This window comes from Sus scrofa, chromosome 3 (assembly GCF_054392235.1).
Source record: "Sus scrofa isolate SSC_HxYL_T2T_F1_AM1 chromosome 3, Sscrofa_HxYL_maternal_Yorkshire_Landrace_v2.0, whole genome shotgun sequence".
Lineage (NCBI taxonomy): Eukaryota > Metazoa > Chordata > Mammalia > Artiodactyla > Suidae > Sus > Sus scrofa.
The window spans coordinates 93,010,809-93,036,673 of NC_139385.1; the positions used below are offsets into that span (position 1 = coordinate 93,010,809).

A 25,865-nucleotide genomic window follows, 5' to 3' on the forward strand; every position below is an offset into this window, starting at 1 on the left:
GTTTGTATATATATATTAGATCAATTAAATTTAGCCGTTAGATTATTTTGTTTTCTACCTATAGTTAGTAGTGACTTTTGGTCTTGAAGAATTAAATTTCAGTGGATATTGACCATATTGTCCTTTCTATCAGTGCAAATTGGAGATTAAAAGAAATGATTCACAAGGCAGCTTAAATATCTCTTTTACTGAAAGCACTTCTGTAGATAGCCATAGGACTGATTCAGAGTTTCAATTATTTGAATGATATGGACCTGTTTGTTTATTAGTGATATTGCAGAGTAGAAGTGTTTTAATATCACCATACCATGTTTTTTTATTGTTTTATCTCAGTGCCTTTCTACCTCAATTTTAGGTTACAAACTAAAAGCTAGAAATCATAATTGGGATTCCCCAAACCTATTCATTGGCTCTTGAGTAGATTTTGGGGGAATGTCAACTTTTTATGAGACATTTGTAAGATATTAAATTGATGAGTGTTTTAGAACACTGATACTTTAAGGTTTAATACTTCTTTAGCATTAAGGAGAAGTACAGCTTTTACATTAATTTCCCAAAAGTAAGCCCCCATTATCAAGAAGAGAGTAGAAGCAAACTTTTTTGGTCTAGATGAGATCATTGTAATATACAGTTTTGTAGTTTCTGAGCAATGAACAATCCTTTCTGTTCCACTTTACCATCTTCTGATGTATAAGACCTAGAATCTGGCAGTTCTGTATCAGAAAAACTCATTAGTATGATTTTGTCTTTGAAGCTTCAAAAACTCTTATATGCCATTAAAAAAGCAGTTTCTTGATTCTACTAGAATGTAGGTCCATGAGCTAAGGAATTTTTGTCTGCTTTGGTCTCTACTTTCTTTCTAATGTGTGAAATAGTGCCTGGGATGTAGTAGGCACTCAATACATACTTTTTAATAATTGCATAAATTCGTGCCTTCATGAAAATGAAGTTTTTCATGTCAGTGAATTAATTTTTATGTTATTCAGAAAGCAAAGTCTGTCGCTGGGAAGAGATGATATAGTTCAGCTAAAAGAAGCCTACAAATGGATAACTCACCCCCTGTTTTCAGAGGAACTGGGTGTTCCCATTGATGGAAAGGTATTGGGTCATCAGCACTATTAATTTTATTTTCTGGTTTTACTAGTTTTACTTCATTATTTGGTAGAGCTTTGCTTACCCAAAAGAATCTTCTCTTTCAGTAATCCAATGAAGGATTTTTAAGCTTTTAAAATATTAATTTCTAACAGTCTTAAATTGAAGCCGAAGTTGCTTGCTTCCTTCCTTCTTTCTTCCTTCCTCTCTCCCTCCCTTCCTTCCTTTCTTTAGATTTCTTTGTAATCCATGACACTTATGAGTGTATGAGTGTAACAGGTGCAGTGTACCCTAATTGACCTTAAAAGGTTAGAAATGAATCTGCCTTTTGTATATTTATAGTTTAATTAGAGAGACAGATTTACTGATACAAGTAATACATAAATAACTACGAACAAGCGTAGAGTAGAGTCAACTCTAAACTATTTAATTCTGGTTACTAGTGGCTAATCTTGTTTTCAAATATGCAGAGAGAACTCATTCAACTACAGTGAGCATGGGCTCAATCTTTCCCACCTTGTTGGTATCTCAGGTCCCTCTGTTTAATTTTAAGCAGACTGCCTTTTAAACCAGAGAACTTAACTGTCTCCCTTATTCCAGGGCAGACCTTGCTTCATTCTTTGGAATGGATTGAATTTTAGGAAAAGAGCTTAGTAAGTTTCCAGATGTGGAAACAGGATATATTCCCAGTTTATCCTAAATTCGGTTTTTATAGTCTGCCCTTACTGCTTCATTATATTGCTTGAAGGAAATTCCATGAATATCAGACACACTCCTATTCAAGTAAAATCACAAAATCATCTTTCAAAACTAAATAATTAAAAAATAACTAAATAACTTCATCATTCTGAATTCTATAGTTCTATTTTCCTCTATAAGAATAAACTCTTTTTAAACTAAATACTGAGAGAACACAGACTAAAACCACTTCACAGATAGTATGAAGAGGAAATGAGGTAATGAAAATACTTTGGAAATTAGAGAAGTCATCGATGCAAAATATTTTTACCTCAAATTTCAGTTTGAAGCACAGATAATTTTACATGTTGAATCAGAACAGAAAATAGAAAACAAAAGATGCAGTAATGTTCTAATAGATTCAGGATAAATGACATTTTTTTGAGTAAACGGAGTATGTTATAATCTTATTTTGTAGATTAGAGCAAAAATATTAACTATTCACCATTATGATTATACAGTTGCTAATAGGCCTGCTGACGATCCAATGCAATCAGAAAATACAGAATTCTGTAAAAAAGAAAAAACATTATATGGTATAACATTTATATTTTTTTCTCAGTGGGGAATTTTGTATCATCTCCATGGGAGTAAATGTATATAGAGTATGAAATTTTGTGTTTTTTTGTGTGTACAAGAATGTTCATCATCGCATTTATTTATTTACTTATTTTGGCTATGCCTGTGGCATGCAGAAGTTCCCAGGCCAGCGACTGAACCCAAGCCACAGCAGTGACAATGCTGAATCCTTAATTAACCACTAGGCCACTGGGGAACTCCCATTGTAGCATTTTTTAATAACAGAAAAACTTAATTACAACTTAAATGCCCAACAGTCCCTAGAGTTGAAAAGATGTTCATGATGTAATATTAATTGAGTTAAGCAATTTTCTGTTTAAAAGTCTGTTTAATATTCCAAAAAAATATATACTTCATGTTTATATTCACAAAAATGGCTAGAAGGAAACACACCCAACTGTTAACTAGTTCCGCCTCAGTGGAGTCGGATTGCAAACCCATCCTATTTGACTATTTTATAACTTACTATGCATTGCTTTTTTTAATAAAACAAATTAAGATCTTTCTTTTAAAAGTCAAATCCATTAAGAAGTTTGAGCACTTAAAAAAAGCCTCATATAGAGTTTTTTAAGAAGTATGTGCATAAAATGCTTTTTGCCTTGCTAATAATTCTAATCATAGTACTGACAGGAGTAATTCTTCATTTCTTTCAGTTATCGTTTCCAACTCCCTGAATTCTCATTCATCTTTGCACCTAATTTATATACATGTACAGAACATCATACAAATTTATTTTAAAATTTGTTTTAAATTTGTTTTTTTGTAGGATCACTAGTGATTGAGCTTTAGAAGATTTTTTTTTTTTTAAAGACTATTTCCTTTACAGTTGCCTTGTGAATAAGCTGGTTTGAAAACAGTAGTATTTCCAGTTTTCCTTGTCACTCTTTTTTTGAGCCAGTCTTTGAGAGTTAATTTCTGTTTCCATTCATAAGTTGTTAGATGTTGGTTTCCTTTTGCTCATTTTTAAACTGTCTTTATAATTTTTAGAGCTTGTTTGAAGTGAGTGTGGTCTTTGCTCACCCAGAGACAGTTGAAGATTGCCACTTCCTGTAAGTTACAACGTAAACAACAATGCCAATTGTGCCACATTATTTAATACTTTTTGATTTTCATGAAAATAGTATTTCTCTTTCTAATGATCGTATCAGAACTAGTCATGTCTTAGAAGGTTTAAAAGGTACTCTCTGATACAAGGATCTAAGCAAACCAGTGGCAGGTCATATAGGAATTTATTTTGTCTGCTTCTGATATTCCGAGCTTAACAGGCATGTTTATAAAATATATTTGAATTTTATCTACCCTAAAATAAACTTATTAATCTTTTATATTAACTTGAATTTTACTTAGACGCGCAATATGCCCAGAGTGTTTCAAGCCAGCCAAAAACAAACAGGTAAGGATTCCTGCTTCTTATTCTTCAGTAAGTTTTGTCTGAGTTGAATATTCAGATTCACAACAAAAAAGGATGTGCATTAGAAATGTTGGCAATCTGTTATACTAAGAATGTTTAAATATTTACATTTGGTACATTTATTTTCATTTTTTTTTATTCTCAACACCTTTTCCTTTGGCTTGGAAGCCATAACACACAAATATTCTCATGCTTGTGTCATTGTCTGGATTGTTTTCCCCAAATTACAACATCTGGGAAAATACATGTTCAGTAGCATCACCATTTCAAACTTTTGTCTAGTATTCATTTTCTAGAAATTGTTATTTTGAAAATAATATAAATTATTTTATTTAGGACAGTCCTGAATTAATAGAGCCTATTTCAGGCTACATTTGTAAAAGGGTCTTTTATTTAAACTCTTTACTATCTGATGTGAGCTAGTCTTCATGTTAATGAGCAAATTAGCTAGCATGTGCTTTTAGTTTTTATTATGCCAGGATGACATGGCATGATATTGGCAAGCTTTCACATCCCTGCTACTTAGCCGGTTTTGTGTAGATTCAGGCATTCCTAATTTTATTGACATCCATTTTGCTGTTGTGGTTGTTAAAAAGAATATGTTTATTGCCAGAGATACACCTTTTGGTCTTTCCTTCCACCTAATTGTTGGACCTCTTAGAACTAAGGGGATGGAGGGGAGGGGCACTAGGAAGTTTGTAGCATTTGCCAAATGCCTTGTACAGAAATAATTAGAGATGCAGACCAAGCCTAAGACACTGCTTCCTTCCTTTTCTCACATCATGGTGCACCTAGAACATTACCATGTTTGGCCAGCACCCTGAGGTTAACAGATAAAGTTGCTCTAAGTAGGAAGCCATTGGCCTCAGGGGTTCTCATTGTCCCAGGCCCTACCCCTCAGCCCTTGTGAACTTAGAGGGGTCTGGGCACAGCTGTAGCTCACTGCTTTGTCATACCCATTGGGAAGCTCTTCCAAAATGACCTGTAAGTTTCATATTTATATTAAAGATCTAGTTTTATTTTTTGTTATCTTTGAGGAAGTATTCAAGAACCAGCATCAGATAATAAGAGTAAGGAAATTTTTGTCAAAGCATCATAGATACCATGCCATCTTCCCAGTAGGTATTGTATAGCGTTAAAGGTAATGTTCCTGCCTCATGGCTAGGAATAAATTGAATGACCTTTTGAGATTCTTTCAGGCCTAAGATTTCATATCTTAACAAGCAGGCACTTAATTGTCAGTTCTAACTCTATGACACCCTGGGGTTCCCCAGAATATGGTTTAGAAAATAATTGTTTTTGATGATAAACTATATAGATACCTACATTAGTTCCTCTTTTTAGTCAAACGTAATTTCTGATGACAGAAGAAAAATTGTGATTTGTCATAGTGGCCACATATATATGCATTAATTAGTTCTAGTTTGTCTGTCATGAGGTTTGGGTTTTCTTATTTTGAAAAACCCGAAATGGTACATCTGTTGTAGATGCCCTTCTATTCAGTAGAGTGGATTTGTTTACTTTGTCTGCAGCTGGTAACTGATGTTGAGCTGCTAGATGCCAGGTCAGGCTGATTTGCTCTGTTTCACCCCTTACTCCGGCAGCCAACTGCACAACTCCTTGTGGGCCCCGAAGGGATATAGGGAAGAAAAGATAGATGGATCAATCAGTCTAAATTTCTTTTTAGGCCCAGGAAAAAATGTTTAAAGCACATTTCCTGCTATGTCATTTTTATGGTTGAACAATACCACATTTTGGGGAGTGGGATAGTACAGTGAAGACGATGTGTTCTACTAGATCTGCCTGGTATTATAGGCATAGACTAGATTGAAGAGAAGGCTTGTAGGGGTGTATTGATTGCAGAACTGATGGTATGAACTCTTATGTTTGATTTATTTTCTTGAAGCTATGAAGTATTTCTCCCTTTTAAGTATGGTTTAATGTGATATAATTTCTCTAACCATGTTCTATGTTTCCCCTCTGATATTTTCTTACCTGGTGATAAAATGTCTTGTCTTTTCATTCTACCCTATATAGTCAGTATTCACTAGAATGGCAGTAATGAAAGCTTTGAATAAGATAAAAGAAGAGGATTTCCGCAAGTAAGTAGAACTAGAGCAATGAAGAATAATCATGGAATTTTAGAATAAAGTCATGTTAGTAATAATCTGGATTATGTGTAAAACAAGAATGGATATATTTTAGGAACCAGGATTGTGTCTTTTTTTTTTTTTTTTTGCTTTTTAGGGCCGCACCTGCAGCATGTGGAGGTTCCCAGGTTCCCAGGCTAGGGGTTGAATTGGAGCTACAGCTGCTGGCCTACACCACAGCCACAGCAACATGGGATCTGAGCCGCTTCTCTGACCTGGTATTATAGGCATAGACTAGATCAAACCCGCAACCTCATGGTTCCTAGTCGGATTCGTTTGCACTGCACCACAGCAGGAACTCCCAGGACTGTGTCTTAATTCTCATTATATTCCTAATTCCTGGCTCAGTATCTGGTTTGTAGTGGTGGTCAGTAAATGTTTCTCAAAATAATGTTTGAATTTATGAATCACGTCTAACTTCTTCCACTTTTAGAAGAAGATGTTGAGATCCAAAGAAGGAGTTGACTTTGGAGATTTCTTTCTTTTTTTGTTGTTGTTGTCTTTTTGTCTTTACTAGGGCCGCACCCACGGCATATGGAGGTCCCCAGGCTAGGGGTCTAATTGGAGCTGCAGTCACCAGCCATGCCAGATCCGAGCCGCATCTCCAACCTACACCATAGCTCACGGCAACACCTGATCCTTAACCCACTGAGTGAGGCCAGGAATCGAACCCGCAACCTCATGGTTCCTAGTCGGATTCGTCAACCACTGAGCCATGATGGGAACTCCGACTTTGGATATTTCAACTGGGTATCAGAGAGTAGACTTAGAGCCAGGTTTCCAGATTCTCTAGCCCGTTACATCCCTAATCCTGGATTTCCTATTGTATATCTCCAGGAGGCTCATGAGTTTCCCTTCTTGTTAAAATTTGCTGAAATACAATAAGCCTTAGATTTTAATTCTTGATATGTTCATTTTATTTAATAAAATATTATTCTAGTTATCCTTCCAGAGTATCCTTGAATAAATTTCAAACAATAAAGTTATTCGGAAGGTTACTTGCATTTTACTGAGTAAAAATGAGTCTCAGAATGGACATATTTCTATTAAATTTTAGAAAGTAAACACAGTTACTCTCTACAAGCCAAAGTTCCTCAGTTTCTAAGTGATTTCTTTGTTAAGACATCTTGGGAAACTGGACGAAAATTTCAAGACCAGCATTTTGGATTAAGTCCATACCTAGTCATTTACAGGTAGACTGTAGTCCCTGGCTTTGGAAGTTCCCAGATGGTGGACAGAGAATGGAGCCATACATTGCTCTTTCCTGTCTGTCCTCAGCTGGGTTGAAGTTTCTTAACTAAGGACAGAGTCTGCCACATTCTACTTTTTCTGGCTCTGTGGTCTGATTCCCAAGGTCATAGTTGAAATAAAAAAGAAAAAAGAGAGGAAAATGGTAGAGAACCCTCCCTACAGATGGGACCCTTCTGAAATTCTCATGTGACCAGTCTCTGACTGCACACCGGCTTTACCCAAATGATTGAGGATTTTGCAAGCTAGAAGCAGGTATTCAAGGATAGCAGAATGAACTGGGAGAGGCTTCCACTATGTATTTATGAACTTTTCTCCCAAATCTCAGGCTGATGTGGGAAATTATCATCTGGAAACATGAGGCCTCTGGAGCATGAAAGGTATTAGCAGAGCCTTGACTTACTTATTGCTACATTCATGTATTAAAAATGATTCCAGAGACCTAAAAGACCCAAAACTTAAAATTAGGGAGAGGCTTAGTCCTGGAGAGACTCAGGCTCTGTGTATCTCAGACAATGCTGATTCATCAGAGTTATGTGGTTGATATCATGTCTGGAAAATAGTGGCTATAAAATTTATTTTGTTTTGCAGGCAGTTTCCTTGTCCTCCAAACTCACCAAAGGCTGTATGCACTGTTCTTGAAATTGAATGTGCTCATGGTGCTGTTTTTGTGGCTGGTAAAATATTCAGTCTAGAATATACTTACATTGTTAATTTTCTCTCCCTTCTGAAAAACTCAACTGACTCATTGTCTGTTTCCTTCTTACTGTTGTTATTAGTTGCTGATTGGTTAACTCTTTTGAGTAGAGCTGGTAGCCAAGCTTATTTTAGGTTCCGTAGACATTCCTAAGGATCAGTCAGCAGATCTGTTATTTAAAATGGTATGCCAAAGGGAAACGACACTTCCCAGGTTTTAATAGTTTTAATCAGAGATGGCCAAGTAGAAATACAGGGAAGATATACAGACATGAAACCAGTCAGGAGAAGTATAGCTGCAGAGAGGATGTTCTATAACATGAAATCAGTCTTGGAAAAATGATTTAATATCTGCAAAATGACTAAACATGTGACTTATGCCTGAAAAAAAAAATGTTGCATTGACTTTCCCAAGAGGTAATCCAGTAGTTTTGTTTTGAAATCTACAGCTGTTTCATAGTAATAGCTAAAATTAAATTGCTCTTTAGTCTTGGCTATAATACCCTGCCCTGGGGTAATAAAAGCAGCCTGCCATGGTGTAGCTTTATTCATAAATCAGTGGGTCATATTCTGTTCGGGTTTTTTTGTTTTTTAATTACAAAAATGTCAAATTCCTATATTTGAGCTCTTTGGAATGCATTATCACTGATGGCTCTTACACTGAGTATTAGTAATCAGACATAAAAGCGATAGTTTCTCTTTTTCTTAATGATTCTTGCTGTGTTTCATAATATTGTAACTTGTTCAGTCAGGCAACCAGATTGGTAAGTATATTGAACATTCCTTTAGAATCCATTCGATGATTCCTATTGTGTTTTTAGCTAAGTCTTCTATTGCTACCTTAAATTTTTTCGTTGAAATACCTGTAGGTGTATGTGTAGGTTGACTCTCCCAATTAAATTGTAAGTTAGATAAAGGCTAAGACTTGTTTTATATCATAGCACCTAGGATATTGGCACTTAATAAATAGTTGTTGCCTTCCTTTTTATCCTGCTGCGCTAGTCACATCATTTCATCCATGAAACTGTATATTTCTTTCCAGGGAGATATAATAAATACTCCAGGAATCTACCACAAACTCCTTGGATAATTGATGGAGAAAGGAAGCTGGAGTCTTCTGTGGAAGAATTAATTTCAGACCATCTTCTGACAGTGTTCAAAGCAGAGAGTAAGTTTTCATAATATTGATATTTTATTTTTTCTTTTTATAGCCAGCTATACCTATGGGCATATGGAAGTTCTTGGGCCAGGGGTCAAATCTGAGCTGCAGATGCCAGCCTGTGCCACAGCAACACTGGATCTGAGTCATGTCTGCAACCTACACTGCAGCTTGTGGCAACGCCAGATCCTTAACCCACTGAACGAGGCCAGGGATTGAACCCACATCCTCATGGATGCTAGTTGGGTTCTTAACCTGCTGAGCCACAATGGGAACTCCTATAGTATTAATATTTTAAATACATTGTTCTTTATGACTAGACTTCTTGGAGGTGGCAGGAAATATCTCTGTATTTCATCAGTCACCACCAAGCCTGGGTCCCTTGCCAGACAGCTTCTGGTGAACAGAAATCATGTCCCGAGTCCCTCTGCCCTGGACTGGATTTGAGTCAAGGTGCCCTAGGATTTCTTTCCTTTGTCAAGGTTACTGCCTTTCCCTGGACAAATTCAAAACAATTGAAACTACTTTAAGTGAATGCACTTAAGTTCTGACTGTGGGACACCTTACCCTTAGCCTCTTTTGGGGAATAAGAGCAAGTTAAAACACAACTTCCACATCCAGTGCTTGTTCAAGAATAATCACTGGCCAATGCCTGGCTTACATCTTAATAGCTAAAATGTCCTAGAATAAAGATCAGGCCTAGAGGAAATAGATCAATAGCTACTATTTTACAAAGATGTAATAGTAGTTGTATTCTTTTAATTTCCTAGGTATTAATGAGCCCAGGTTTGTGAGGTGAGTCAAATCCTGTCAGGCATGTTTTCTCTGTCTCAAGAGACCTGTCAGGTCATAGGAACATAGAACCTTGTGATTTTACCTAGGATTAGACTAGAGGAAAGGGACTAAGATTTCAATCACAGGAAATCATACTGTTTATTAGGAAAAACTGTAGGCGGTGAGTAAGTGTATCATACCCTCTGGAGTGAGAATAATTAGAACACCTTTTTTGAAGGATCAGCTAGACATCCATCCTTTTTTTTTTTTTTTTATCTTTTTGCCTTTTTTAGGGTCGCACCCGTGGCGTATGGAGGTTCCCAGGCTAGGGGTCTAATCGGAGCTGTAGCTGTCAGCCTATGCCAGAGCCACAGCAATGCGGGATCCGATCTGTGTCTACAACCTACACCACAGCTCATAGCAACGCCGGATCCTTAACCCACTGCATAGATTGAACCTGCAACCTAATGGTTCCTAGTCGGATTCGTTAACCACTGAGCCATGACGGGAACTCCTAGACATCCATCATTTTCTCTGACAAACCTTAAGACAAATCTGCTTTAGTAAAGGCAAGCAAATGATCAAAAGGAAATATGGCTGTTCCTTCCAGCTCTCTGGTTGTGAAGAGGAAAGAGAATCACTTCAAAAACCACATCCCTCTTATAATTTATTGCCCATCAGATAGGTGGGCCCTTTTCAGAAGGGCCTTTAAGAATTTTTTACTGAATGGAGAAGAAAGTAACCTAGCACCCTAATATTTTCCAAGATCTTAACAGTAAAGACTTGGAGCTGTTGCCTTGAGATTTTACCTACTTAGTATTTACACGAATAAGATTTATTCATGAAGATTTAGTCATGAAGAAGTAAAAATAAAGTGTTAACACAAAAAAATCTTTCAAACTCTTTTTGAGGCTACCTTATTCCCTTTCTTTAAGAAGATTCAAGATTCAGTTCTGATTATTTGGGTCCCAAGGAAGCCTCATTACTAAGAGGGCTATTAGGGGCAGTGAAACAGCTAAATGTTTCACCTTTGCAATCAGCAAGGTAATTTGTTGTCCTTTTCCACTTGAGGAGGAAAAAAATTGTCCCTAAACTGAAAATAAACTGTGTGCTTAGCATCTATAATTGTGTGCTGAGGAAATTTATTAAGAGCCGCTTGAGAAAAAGTGGACTTCTGACTGGCTCCTTGTCTTGGGATAAAACCTTGTTGTTCGAAATGCCTGATTAGTGGCATTCATTTGCTAAATATGTGCTTCTCATATACATTACTCGTTACTTCTGTGAGTCACATCTGACAGCTCTGGGAATGTGGTTCTGACTGTTTTATCTCTAAGTTTTACAGCTCTGTGAAAATAAATCAGTATCGCAGGAAGCAACCTAGCTCCTTCCCCTCTGTGGGGGATACAAACTTATTTCTCAGTCACTTGAGATTGGCATATCATGTGATCTATTTGCCAGTTCTCTGGTTAGTAAGTAAAACTTGGACAAATTCTCAAAATCAATGTATCTAAGAAATGTTTTCCTAATACATTTATTACTTTGCTTATTGAGTAAGTATTTGTCATGTCAGTCCCCTGCTGAAAACTGGTCAATGACTAGTTAACAAGGTAAAGTCCAAACTATATAACTTAATTTCTGAGGCATTTATCACCTGGCCTCTGCCCATCCTTCAGTCTCTTTGTCTGTCTGTCCCCAGGTATGAGGGCCACTGCAGACTAGCTGAACCCCTTACAGCTCCTGATCATTTTTGCTGTTGTTTTTTTTTGTTTGTTTGTTTGAAATACCTGTTCCATTGAGTAGAAGTCTGTAGAACTCAGAGGATTAGGGGGATAAGGCAGGGCATAATGTGAGTTTAAAAAAATCAACTAAATTTTAAACATGTATTTCATCATATTTAAAGCAATGACACCTTTTCCTTTTTTGTCATCTTCTATTCATAATTGCACACAAATAAAGTTTTAAAGTTTGCCCCCCCCAGATTATTTCTCGCTATAGAGTCCAAATTAGAAAGTTTTCTGAAAGATAGAATAAATACCCCTCTCCCTTAATCTGGATTTAATGTTTCTTTGGCCTTCTCAAGAACCTAGTTTTTCTATACTTCTCTCTTGTTCATGGGTTGGGATCTGTGGGAAGTTCTGTGGGCTCATTTATGAATTTGAGATTTTTGGCCTGATTGAACAGCCAGTGGTGGACCTACCTCTTTGTGTTCTGTTCATTCCCTCCATCCCTATCAGTCATGGGCTATGGCTCAGTCACCGTAGGCCCTGGTTCCTTGATATTATGGCTGGATTGGAGATGGAGATGGGCAGGTGTAAGAAAAGCTACCGCCCCAGGGAGTATCTTTCAGCTTCCCAGATGCCATTTTGAACTCTCCATGTAGCAATCCATCCCTTGTTAGCACTACTCTTGAGTCTGTTGACCTCTGACTAGAAGCTACTGATGTTGCTGTGGGTTTATTAGCTGCTTGACAATGGTGTATAGACATAGAATGGAGGGTTTCTGGGGACTTAATGGCCCACCAAATCCTACTACCTGCCTGGTGCAGATTCTCCACCTGGAGAAGAACCTTACCTTGTGTCCCTCATGGCTACCCACTTAGCTAGTCCTCAGGTGCTAACACAGCACAGGCTACCCAGACCTCTGAGCCTAACTAGCAGCTTGAATTCTAGGCCAACCTTGGATAGCTTGCCCTTATCTAACCAATCCCAGTTGGTCCTCTGTGTGAGACAGCTTTGGGCCCTGTGGGGCAGAGAAGAGCCCTTCATCCTGGCAGTGGCTGAGAGACAATAGCTCGGAGCCTGTTTCAAGTGTTGGCCTTAACTTGCTAAAGAGATTTCTTAAAGAAAGGTGAGGGGCAAATCTTACTTTCTTCACAGCTAAACATTCTAGAAAGGAGAGCTAATCTTCAGTGTATTTTTATAGCATTTTCCAGGCCTGTTAGCCTTCCTTTTTCCAAAATCTGCACGGGACTGTTGAATGTAGAATCTTTCCTGGGAGAGAAATGGCTATCAGAATGTTGTCCACCCTTCTTCCCTTCTGCCTTTCCCATCCTTCCCAGCAGTCTTCTTGTTCCTTATCTTATGCTCTCCAATGTGACTGAACTATGGGTTAAGCAGGGTTTCCAAAGCATCCCAGTCTTTCCCAATCCCTGGTCCGAGAAGACTGACTGGTCTTGGTTGTCCCACTTGGCATGAGTCTGAGTTATCCCAGCTGTCTTCGTGGTGGTGTAGTATAAACAGTGGCTCAGAGACTCTAGAGCCAGATGGCCTGGCTGGTTCAAATCCTGACCCTACTACTCACCAATGATGTGATCTGAAGCAAGTTACTTATCCTGTCTTTGTCTCATTTTCCTCCTAAGTAAAATGAGGGTAATGGGGTAATGATAGTATCTACCTAACAGTGGGAACATATATTAAGTACTTAGAATAATGCCTGCTCATGGTAATGTTTGCTGTGGTGATAATGGTGAAATCTTCAGTCAGTTCTGTATCTAAGAAAGTTGTCATGTAAATTCCCCACTCCCCACCTTTTTTTTTTTTTTTTTTTTTTGGTCTTTTGTCTTTTGTCTTTTCAGGGCTGTACCCGCGGCATATGGAGGTTCCCAGGCTAGGGGTCTCATCGGAGCTGCAGCTGCCGGCCTATGCCACAGCTACAGCAACGCCAGATCTGAGCCCCGTCTGCAACTTACACCACAGCTCATGGCAACGCCTGATCCTTAACCCACTGAGCGAGGCAAGGGATCGAACCGGCAACCTCAAGGTTCCTAGTCCAATTTGTTTCTGCTGTGCCACGATGGGAACTCCACTCCCCACCTTTTTAAGCCACTTTCCCATTCCAGTATTTGCAGCTTTTAGTCTGTGATGGTACAACGTATCTTAAAATATGTTGTAGTGCCAGCTTAGACTTGCTTATATAATGAATTTGCTTTTAGAGTCAAACTTTGTTTTCTTCTTCCTCTTCCTTTCATAGACCTTAATTCTCAAATAATGTTTTTGTTTTGTTTTAAGAAAAAGAGGAAGGATAGATTTTTCACCATAAGATTGTGGCCACAATGGTGGTGGGGCCTTCTTCCAAACAGGGCTATACCTTTGACGTCCCCGTGAGATGATGGCATGTGTTGATAATTAAGGTCTGGCTTGGACATCAGAAACACTAGGTCTGCTATTTAATCATGTGACCTTGGGAAAAGTACTTAATCTTTCAGAAGTTTGGTGGTTTTTTTTGTTTTTGTTTTTGTTTTTTTTTTGTCTTTTTGCTATTTCTTTGGGCCGCTCCCGCAGCATATGGAGGTTCCCAGGCTAGGGGTCAATCAGAGCTGCAGCCACTGGCCTATGCCAGAGCCACAGCAACGCGGGATCCGAGCCGCGTCTGCAACCTACACCACAGCTCACGGCAACGCCGGATCATTAACCCACTGAGCAAGGGCAGGGACCGAACCCGCAACCTCATGGTTCCTAGTCGGATTCGTTAACCACTGCGCCACGACGGGAACTCCTGGTGGTGTTTTTTTAAATAACTACCTCATTAGGTTATAATGAGGATTAAATGAAATAATGTGTGCAGAATTTCAGCTCAGTGCTTTGCATGTAATTAAATAATCAATAAATGGTATTCGTGGCTTCCTGCTGTGGTGCAATGGGATTGCAGCATCTCTATAGTGCTGGAACACAGGTTCAATCCCCGGCCTGGCACTGTGGCTTAAAGAATCCTGCATTGCTGCAGCTGCAGTGTAGCTGCAACTGCAGCTGAGGTCTGATCCCTGACCTGGGAATTCCATATCCATTGGGGCAGCCAAAACAGAAGAGATTTTATTATTATTGCTATTTTTAGCAGAGATTAGGATTGGAGGTGGATTGATAACTATTCTTAGGGATTCTCCTATAGGTTCTTCAAGACAAATTGGGTTTCAACCAAAGGATGGTAATGAAAGTCTTAAGACTATTATGTCTTTGATTTTTTTTTTTCTTTATCTGCTTTCTAAAGGCTTTAATTTTTCATCCTCTGGAAGAGAAGATGTTGATGTGAGAACATTAGGAAATGGTAAGATTGCTATAACATTACTTGACTAGAACTAACTTTCAGATTATTACCCTTTTCAGATAGCAGGTTTATTGTAGTCACTTAGTCAGACTCAAAGTGGGCAGAGCCCTGAGCTTCTCCATGTGAGAAAGCCTTGTGGATTATGGAGCTACCTTTGTACATTATGACTATGTTTTTAGGAGGAACCATTTCTTCAGAGGCCATCTTTATTGCATACCTGTAGGTTAAAAGGGACTTTTATGTGCATTAACAAAGAGATGCCTGATTTTTTTTCCAAAAGTTTGATTATTAGTTGTTCCATTTAATAACATTTCAGTAGTACTAGTACAGTTTTCAAAATGCACATCTCATTTAAAAGATGCTTTTGCTGTCTGAGCCCTCATTTCTCTCGTTTTACACTGTTGCATTACAAGAAAGAGGACGAGAGTAATCCTGAGCTACTTGACAGTTACAGTCCCTTCTGATTATGTAATCTTAGCTTTTCAGTTCACTAGTGGACTAGGCTAGGAGAATGTATTTCAACTTGGTATACCTGAGCATTGCTGCCTGTGACAACCTTATGTTAGTGTAACCAAGTCACTAGTGGCTAGTGGCTGTTTAGAATTGATTTTGTAATTAACACAGGCTTGTCCGTGGACCTTTGGGAAAGCAGTTGTGTTTACGTATTGCCTGTACTGGAGTTTAGCAGCCCCCAAAGAGCCCCTTGATTCTTTTCACACATTCTTCCCTCCCCCAGATGTAGTCATGTCATAAAACTTTCAGTCCTCTAGAGCTGAACTCTTTTTTTTCACACCTCCTAACCCTCTTGCATTAGCCCAAATGTTAACTCCATCAACACGTTTCTGTTTCATGACTGGGTGTGTGCTGCCAGGAAGGCCCTTTGCAATTGAGCTGGTGAATCCTCATAGAATACATTTCACTTCACAAGAAATTAAGGAACTTCAGCAGGTAAACCACTTCATGACATGGAAATTGTCATGTTTCTGCAACTCTGTAACTGAACTGGAGTTGCTAATTGTTTCTCTTTTTCTAACACTACAGAGAATTAATAACTCATCTAACAAAATTCAAGTTCGTGACTTGCAGCTTGTCACAAGGTAAGGGTAGGCTCACTGGAGATGATTTCAAGAGGGGGGTTTTGGTTGTGGATTGTATATCTGATAAGGGATTTGTATCTAGAATACATAAAGAACTTATATAACTCAATAATAAAGAAAAAAATAACAATGACAAATGGAGAGATGATTAAGTGAACATTTCTCCAAAGAGGATATGTGAACAACCAATTAATACCTGAAAAATGCTCAACATCATTAGTCACTAGGGAAATGGAAATAAAAACCACAATGAGATCCCACTTCACAAAAAGACAGGAAATAGCAAGTTGGCAAAGATAGGGAGAAATTGGATCCCTCATAAATTGTTGGGGGATTTTAAGTGCCGCCACTTTGGAAAACAGTTTGGCAGTTTCTCAAAAGATTAAATATAAAGTAACCATATGACCTAGCATTTCCCTCTCTAGGAATATACCCATGAAAAATGGACGTGTACATACAGACAAAGACTTCGACATGAATGTTGATAGCAGCATTACTTACAATAGCGAAAAGGTAGAAAGAACCCAGTGTCTATGGATAAACAAAATGTGGTATATCCGAAAGAAGCCAGACACCAAATTCCAAATATTGTATGATTCTACTTAATATGAAATGTTCAGAGTGGAGAAATCTATGGAGATAGAGAGTCGATTGGTGGTTGCCGAGGAATGGGGAAATGGGGAATGAGAAGTGACTACAAATAAGTGTGGAGTTTCTCTTTTGGGGTGATGAAAGTATTCTAAAATCAAATTGTGGTAATAGCTGCACAGCTCTGTAAATGTACTGAAAATCACTAAATTGTTCAGTTAAAATAGGGGAATTGTAATTTGTAATCTCATTAAAGCTGTTTTTAAAGAAAGGGAGGTTTGAGGCAAGGCTTGTCTGTATTTTATGTGTTCAGACAAACTTTCTTTTATTGTTTTTGTTTAGAGAAGCAATAGGACACATGAAAGAAGGTGAAGAAGAAAAGACCAAGACCTACAGTGCCTTAATATGGACAAATAAAGCAATACAGAGGAAGGACATTGAATTCCTAGATGACATAAAGGTAGTTCTTTTTTATTTTTCTACCTCCTATAAAAGAGTCCTATGTCTTCTCATTTATTACCAGCAAGTCGTAGAGCATAGGCTTTGGGGACTGTGAGACCTGGTTCTGCATCCTAAATACAATAACAAATTAAATGGGATCATGTGCTGTTTTAATTTTTTTCCTTAAGCAGCTGTATAATATACTCCAACTTGTTCTACCATTTTTCCACGCGTAAGGAGGGGCCATTGACTCACTGCTCTGCTAAAAGCAGCCATACCATTTCAAGTGTAATCTTTGTCAGAACTTGCTCTTCAAGTGGAGGACTTGAGAGAGGGGAGACCAGACAGAAAGCTTTCTTTTCTTAGCGTGGCTTCAGGCACTCACTAATCATGTAAATCAGGAAGGAGTTGTTCTAACAAGTAATTGCAGAGTATTCAAAGTTATTATGAACCTACATTGCTGCTTAGGCCCAGTATCTTTTTTTTGCCGGGGTGGGGGGGGCTTGTGCAGCAGCTTAATGTGGGATCTCAGTTCCCAGACCAAGGACTGAACCCAGGCCGCAGCAGGAAAACGCCGAGTCCTAACCACTAGACCACTAGCAAACTCCCACCCCCAGTATCTATTTTAGAAACTTGGAATTAGTTGGCCTTTTGCAATACTAACCTCTCTATCTCTTCATATATATTTTTTCATATAAAAGAGAATCACTAATTATGAGAAAGACAAGCCTCTGTCTCAAAAAATCTGAGTTGTAAAAAGACATGCAGCATCATCCTCAAATAGCTTAAACTGGGCTAGCAAATATTGAGATCCTTCCTTGTTTATTGTATATAATTAAGTTGTAATTATTATTTTGAAACACCACCCTAGACAGTGATGCAGCTGTTAATTTTCCAGATATATATCCTTTTGTATAACCAAAAAAATAACTGTGAATAGGTATATGGTTCTCCCTGAAACACGCACACTGCCCATACACAAAAGAGATGCTGATGTCCCACTTTCTACGCACAGCTCTTTCTCACCTCAGTCTGAATTCCTCACTATTAGGTCACTCTGTTGGATTAGAAAAAAAAAAGAAAGAACATTATCTTCTAGAAGAGCTTGTTAAAGGACTAGGTAGAAGTCAAGAGTCCAATCAATTTGTTAAATATTTGAGCAAAAGAGACCTTGAGTATCATTTATTTCAAAGCCCTTTTTAAAAATGGCATACGGTGGCCCAGAAAATGAGCAGTTGTAGACTAGGTTATAGGAAGTCCCACAGTTGAACCTTAGAGGACGCAATTTAATATGGTATTAGTTCATTTCTATCCTGACAGCTGTAGACAGAGTTCTCTCCGAAACTATCCATACTGAGCCGTGGATGACAAAGGAGGTGATAAGACAGGCTTCACTGGATAGCAAAGCTGACGCCATGGTAATCATATGCTCCTCTAGGACTTAAAGATCGACCAGAAGACACCTTTACGAGTCCTTCACCGGCGGCCGCTGGCTGTGAGAACCCGCCTCATTCACTCCATGGAGACACACTATGTGGATGAGCACCATTTCCGTCTCTATCTGAAGACTCAGGCTGGAACGTATCCTTTCACCCTCTGTGCAGCTCTAGTCTAACCAGAACCCTATTGGGAGACTTCATGTTGCCTTAGAAAAGTTTCAACCTTATCTAGGAACTGTTCGGGAAAGGTTTAGGTTGGAGAAGAGTCCTTTTTTGGGGCGGGGGGAGGGGAGGAGGTATCTAGGGTGTTTTTGCCCATTACATTTGTGTTTTTCAAAATGACATTTTAAACCATGAGGCAGCAGGCAGTGCAATGTGAACCTTAAAATATTTAGTGTCTCACACAATGCTGAATGCATAGTAAGCACTCAGGGAACACTTTTGATTGATTCATGTCTTTACACATTTTACACGTTGCATGTTCATGACCACAGTTGGGTCCTTTTAGCCTTTTGAGCATTTGCCCCAGATAATTAAACAGGGGTAGTAGATGGGAGGGGCCCTAACTTCACACGTTGATCTTCACTTTATTTGGCCAGCGGCCGAAGGTTGATTACTTGTTCATAACCTGCTCTGCTTTGTGTGGTTTTGTATCAGATCAGAGTTCCCAGATAAAATATATCAGGGAGCCGCCATAGTCTTAGTTTTAGTTTATTTTTCAAAGGTGCTCTTTTGTTTCTTGGTTTTATATTAATTTGTGATCCAGTAGCATGAAGCGTGAAACCTTCTAACTAGTTTATAACTAATGACATTCTTATTGGATAGAAGGGGGGAAATGTCACCTTTTAAGCACCTAATAGCATTCTCACTAGGTTGCTATAATTAGTCTACCTGTCCTTTCCCAACAACCTTCTCACCCCTCTTTTTTCCCTACTCCACCCCAGGAGTGACTAAACTGAAACAGGTACAGGTTATTTACTCCTAAAATCTCCTACATTTTTTGCAGTTTGGATCAAGGTCTATTTAGATCAGTGGGCACAGGGCACATTTGCCTATTGTAGATGGGATGTGGATGGAATTTCAGAGAAATCACAGATTCTAAAAATATGTATTTTTATCTAATTTCAGTTTTTGTTTGGGTGTGCTAGGAAAAAATGCAGTGGTCTTTTGGAAGAAGCAAATGTCATTTCAGTCTCATTAACGTATTTTTAGAATGAGTCATGTACATGTATTTAAGCCATTAGCCAAGAAAGACTATTTGGCACAATTTTAGACATCCTGGGGTATCTGAAGTTTGTGAATTTTTCACTTATATTGCTCAGTGTACTGAACTAGTTCATTTTGACTTATACCTCACCCCTCTGGCTATGAATTAAAAGCATTCTGGAAGAGTTCCCTTTGTTGCTCATTGAGTTAAGAGCCTGACATAGTGTTTGTGAGGATGTGGGTTTGATCCCCGGCCTCGCTCAGTGCATTAAGCTGAAGCTCTAATTTGACCCCTAGACTGGGAACTTCATGTGCCGCACGTGTGGCCGTAAAAAGCAGGAAAAAAACCCATTTGGGACCTTTTAACTGGCCATTCTAGGGCCTTTTGGTTATCTCCCCATATTATTGCTACTCAAGAAGTACCACTCTCTAAAGAAAGTGAGAGAAAATGGACAACTATTGAGTAATTATGAGTTTAGAAAAGAAGACAGGTACTAGATAATCATATGGTCTTTTGCTTGAGTCAGAACATCTGGTGAAAGTAGTGAATAAACTATCAGAAAGTGAGGAGGACATAATAGCAGCATGTTATGGTTATTTTTATCTGAGAAAAAACTTTTATATTCAGATTATATTAAATTTTTACACTGCTGGTTTATAAAACACAACGTAATGCTGAATGAGTGTTTAACTGAATGTTGGAAAAAACATCTTTTAGAAAAAATACTGTCAAGACTACAGCAGAGTTCTGTGTAAGGAATAAGGTAATCTGAATGATTCTAGGATTAGTCATTGACTTTGAATTTTGAAAATTCAAAGACCTTTGAGGAAAACACTCACAAAAAGAATTATCTTAATTAACCATTAAAGGATCAACCATGCAAGGGTTACAAACAACTAGAATGTAGGTCTTTTGATGATCCTTCTGAAGGGCCTTCATCAAGACTAAATATTTCCATTGTCTCTTCCATCCCGTTGCTGTTGTGTCACTGAGTCATGTTATAAGGAAAGCCATCACTGAGGTCACTCTGTGAATGACCCTGTGGAAACCTACCATTTGGCAGATGACTGCTGCCATTATTGAAAAACGATGACACCAAAAAGATGACAAAATAGAATTTGTCACAAAAAAGAAAATAGCTGAGTTTCTTTTAAAAAGCACTTAATGACATGAATTTTAAAAATCCATATTCAAACCTTGGCATTTGAAGATGAGCTAAAAAAGAAGTCATGACTCTTGTCAAGTTTGACGTAAACACAGGCCCCAGGTCCTAATGTTGGCTGCCAGACTGGTAGGAATGTTTGCTGTAGCTCATTTTATTTATTGCTATAGCCACATTTTCTAAGATGCACACCATCTAGAAAGTAGTAACCTCTGCTTTTGTCATTTCCCTTTCACCTGTCAAATCTCACCAGACAGTTGGTATTGCATGGCTATCTTCATTTTTTTCCTTAAACAAACCCCAGCTACATTAAAGAGTTTGTACATGGAGACTTTGGAAGAACCAAGCCGAACATTGGCTCTCTGATGGATGTGACTGCAGACATTCTAGAGCTGGATGTTGAGGTAAACCATTTTATTGTAGAAATGCCTGTTTGTACATTGAATTCAGCCAAGGTTATGCTTTTTTTTTTTTTAGCATTAAACCAAATAGTACTATTCACTTAGGTATCTTGAAAATGGTCAAAATCTCACAGTAGCATTATATTGCAGGGAGAGACTGTTTTCAGAATTTTTATTTCCTTCTAAAGAACACAAGTTCTCATTTATGATCCTTACAAATATATAGTTAATTTACTAACTGTGCTTTATATATGACATGAGATATAAACCCTTAAACCAAGCAAGGACATGAAATTTTAAGAGCCCTTCATATATCCTTTGGGCCCCCTCCCCACCCCCTTTTTTTGCTCTTTTTAGGACTGCACCTTTGTCATATAAAAGTTCCCAGGCTGGGGGTCGAATCAGAACTGTAGCTTCCAGCCTTCACCACAGCCATAGCAGTTCAGGATCTGAGCTGCATCCGTGACCTACACCACAGCTCACGGCAACACCAGATCCTTAACCCACTGAGGCCAGGGATTGAACCTGCACCTTCCTGGATACTAGCTGGGTTCATTACCACTGAGCCACAAAAGGAATTCCTCTTTGGACCTTTTTTTATAAAGATCTTGAGGCAGCCTACTCAGAAACCTATATTTAGGACAGGGACAGAAAATAGGTAGAGCCAGTGGTTAGAAATAAAAGTTCTATAAGGATTCTGTGATGTGGTCCAAATCCTCTGCTCTTATAGTGTGAATTGAGATCAGGTGAAATTCGATGGATCTTTCAGGCAATTGTCCATATTCTCATTTGAGCATCGATAGGTATTGAGTCACAAGTTGTGCTCTTTGGTGAATATCTGATTAACAGTAGAGCTCCTACTCCCCCCCAAAAAAGAATTTTTGCGCATAAATAATATCAATTATAAATAAAAAGAAGTGGGTATAATTGCCTAGTGTGAAAACAGCCATGATAATCAAATAATCACTGGCACATTATTACCTTACCAGCACTTTTTGAGTGCTTTCAGATTAGATTTTCTGTACCTTCTGCGGTACAACCAGTGAGAGCACTTTCAAGGCTGCAGGGGGTCTTCTTAGTGAGACTATCATTTTGAGGAAGACAGACTTCTCTTAAAGACAATTTCAAATACATTCATCATCTTTGACCTTAATTCTTGGGACAGCTTAAGAGCCACATGCCAGGGTTTCTAAGCCCTGGTTGTCCATTGGAGTCACCTGAAGAACTTTTAAAACCCTACAGACATACCCATCCTCTCCTGCCCTCAACACATACAAGATTGTGATCAGTAATGTTTGGTTTTCAGGCTTGAGAAACACCCGTTAATTTATATATGGGTGTTTGGTTTATGGCTATATTCTGAAACAAAACCAAAACATTTCTTGGCATTTGTAAAAGATACAGACTCACACTACCTCTTTGGGCTTTTCTAGTAAAAAAAAAAAAAAAAAAAAAAAAAAAATCCCAAATCTGGTAGTGACTCATATAGATTAATTTTAAAAATCATTTCCAGTAAATCATTTCCGGTTTTAAACTGTCTCAAAAAACAACATGGATATGGTAGTTTTTTTGTTTTTGCTTGTTATTTGTTTGAACTTCTAAATTAGGCTCTTTTGGGGGTAGTTAAGTCAAAGTGCAATTTCACTGTTCTAATGCCTAGAATATGATTATTTATGTAGAGACAAAATAGTCTGCTACCGTAATTCCATTATGACTTAAAGATCAAGGTTTTGTTCTAGAAGAGCCAAATCAGGATGAGTAGAAATTCAATTTTAAAAGAAAAATTCTGCTAAAAAATTCACTGATACACAAAGATCTCTAATCCTCTTCTAGTTCCAGGTGATCTTTCATAATGATTTAGTTTACATTTAGTTGCTAAGTTACAAACAAGACTCTAAGCATATAGACTACTTGAGTATTGTTAAATGTGAGATGGGAAAATGAAAATGATCAGAAGACTAAAAGTTGCTGAGACTTCTGAGACATAGTTGGTGTTGCCACCTGAATTTATTTCTATTTTATCCATAAATAACATTTAAAAAATTTAAATGTTCTCTAGTGTCTTATTGGTCAAGAGGTATAATTAATAACTGGCTGAGTAACCAAATACTCTGTGAATGCAGGAACAGACTTTAGGCCCAAGAATCCCAATTCCTAAGATGTACTTCAGAGTGTTGAATTGTGTGCAATGGCTATTTTCTTCCAATGCAGTTTCTTCTGTTGCATTATATTAACACTATTAAATTTATACAGCATAACCAGCAAGTGTTTATTAGAACAATAATGTTTTAATGACTTGTTTCCTTCCCTTTAGTCTGTAGATGTTGACTGGCCCCCTGCTCTGGATGATTGACTTCAAATTTGGAAACAAGGAGTAGGGTTTTCTGGCACAGTGTGGACGTCCATTCAGCATAAACTTTTACATGGCTGTTTACCCACCATAACGGTGCCTTGGAAACCATCTGGATCATGTTGATCTATATATTTTTTAATTTGTTGTAACATCTCAGGATCTATGTATGTGTATATTTTGTGTTGAATTGTTCTAAGAATGTCATACGATTTTTCTCATTCCCTCTCCATTCCCCCACAAGCCAAACTATGAATACTGAAACCATTTTCTAACTTTCATTTAGAGAGGTACAAACAGAATACATTCTCTAGTAATCTTAGAACCTGTAATTTCTGTCAGCAAAATTTCCCTCCACAAGAGAGATACCACTTTTAAAATCATGTTTTAATTTTTTCAATGATCTTGATAAAAAGTTACATCTAGCTTTAATGCATCACAGTATCCTTGTAATAGTCTAAGATATCAAATGCAAACCTGACATCATTAATATTTTTCCCAGTAAGCTTCAAGCAAGCTATCACCAACAGAAGTACTTTGGGTGTGATCTGTTACAAATCTTAATGACTCCAAGTTCCTGTTTTGATAATCTAAAATTGTCAGTACATTTCCTGGGGGAGAAAAAGTGAAACCTTAGGAATTGAGGCATACCATGGTAAGAGACATTCACAAATCTTTTAACTAAGGAGACACAAGTGCCTTCAATGACTTCAATCCCAGGGATAAGATTTTGAAAAATTTAGATTGCTAAACAAAGGTAAGCTGATATTATTCCAGACTGCTTCAGAGTATTATCCAATTTCAGACATCCTCACCAGGTGGATATGATATTATCATCTACACTTTATAAATGTGAAAACCAAAGAACAGAAGTTAACTGATTTATCTAAAATCGTTAGTTAATTCCGTATCTAGGACTAGGACTGAAGTTTCCCAGTCTCTAGGTCTTTTCTAATAAACTTGATTATTGGGCACCTACTGTATGGAAGAGGCACCCAAGAATGTCATTTCCATGCATGTAACTATGACAACTGACTTTTGGAATTTAGATATCAAATCAAGCTTACCAAAAAACAGCCCAAGTAAATTTCATATGATCGCATATGATTACCATCTGTTAATAAGTTAATCATCAGTTGGCACTATGAAGAGAAAAAACTTTAAGTAAGCAAAACCTAAAGAAAATGGATGAGTCATTAAGAAGTTTCAGTAAGGAGCCTCATTAAAATTTCAGATTTATGTGCAATTTCCAGCACCCTGATTCAACTATCTGAGCTTATTTTAGAACACATGTGACTTGGATAGTTGTGATTACTCACTTTCCTGTCTCTACATTAAACATGCTTCATAAATACTAAGTTGTATTATTCACCTTATGAATTAGGAAAATGGGTTAACTGACATGAAATTTCATATGTGAATAATAGCAGATAATTTTTTCACTATTTTCAATCCAGAAAATGAGAAAGGGTTAATAGAAATAAACTTTTGATAAGACGGTAAGAACATTTGTGTGAATGTTTCTCAGTTTCAGGGGAAGTTTTGCTACAAAAGAGATTTAAATAATTTGGGGAACAGCCTTTTTCATTTATTCTTTGATTTTTACATCCACATAAGAGAATCAACTTTGATGTAATCTTTCCTGAGTTGATTTTAAGCGGTACCCTTTATTATTAATAGATAAAATATATTTTATATTTTTCAGTTTGAAATAACTTCAAACTTATAAGAAAAGTACAAAGTACATTTTTCCCTGAAATGTATCATCCCAAATACATTAGTGTGTAATTTCTGAAAACAAGGGCAAATTCTGACAATCCAGGATATTATTCTGCTTCACCGCAAAATAACTGTCAAAGTTAAGAAATTAACACTAACATTGCTATTACATAGTCCACAGACCCCGCTCAAATTTCATCAGTTGTCGCAACAATGTCCTTCATAGTCAAGGGATGATACTTTGCATTTAATTGTGTCTCTCTAATCTTCCCCAACCTGAAACATTTTGACTTTCATTAATGTAATGTTTTTGAAGATTTCAGGCCAGTCATTTTGTAGACTGTGCCTCATTTTGATTTGCCTGATGTTTCTTTATAATTAGGTTCAGATTGTACCTTTCTAGCAAGAATACCACAGAAGAGTTACTGTCTTCTTGCATCTTTGCAGATGTACACAATTTTGATTACTGCAGTTATGATGATTGGGGTTTGATCAATTAACGAAGGGTATAGCGAGTGCCAAGTCCCTCCACTTTTTATAGTTACTTTTTCCCTTTAACAAGTGTCTTGTGGAA

At 37.7% G+C, this 25,865-nt stretch overlaps 1 protein-coding gene across 30 annotated transcripts in view; it reads left to right on the forward strand.

Annotated features, from left to right (window-relative positions):
* PUS10 (pseudouridine synthase 10) overlaps nucleotides 1-25,075 on the forward strand; it is a 69,283-nt gene extending 44,208 nt beyond the window's left edge. For 16 of the 30 annotated variants that reach the window (XM_085019188.1, XM_085019174.1, XM_085019185.1 and 13 more), the window contains 13 exons: nucleotides 987-1,098; nucleotides 3,397-3,458; nucleotides 3,757-3,802; nucleotides 5,858-5,922; nucleotides 7,810-7,895; nucleotides 8,957-9,082; nucleotides 14,831-14,887; nucleotides 15,759-15,835; nucleotides 15,929-15,984; nucleotides 16,915-17,032; nucleotides 18,452-18,594; nucleotides 21,126-21,225; nucleotides 23,537-25,075. In XM_085019188.1, coding sequence (XP_084875314.1) covers nucleotides 987-1,098; nucleotides 3,397-3,458; nucleotides 3,757-3,802; nucleotides 5,858-5,922; nucleotides 7,810-7,895; nucleotides 8,957-9,082; nucleotides 14,831-14,887; nucleotides 15,759-15,835; nucleotides 15,929-15,984; nucleotides 16,915-17,032; nucleotides 18,452-18,594; nucleotides 21,126-21,225; nucleotides 23,537-23,575 — 1,087 coding nt within the window. In that variant the 3' untranslated portion in view covers nucleotides 23,576-25,075. Of the gene's footprint in view, nucleotides 1-986; nucleotides 1,099-3,396; nucleotides 3,459-3,756; nucleotides 3,803-5,857; nucleotides 5,923-7,809; nucleotides 7,896-8,956; nucleotides 9,083-14,830; nucleotides 14,888-15,701; nucleotides 15,836-15,928; nucleotides 15,985-16,914; nucleotides 17,033-18,451; nucleotides 18,595-21,125; nucleotides 21,226-23,536 lie in introns of all 30 variants that reach the window. The other 14 variants (XM_085019170.1, XM_085019178.1, XM_085019163.1 and 11 more) reach the window with 1 other exon arrangement.
* The last annotated feature ends 790 nt before the right edge of the window (nucleotides 25,076-25,865 follow it).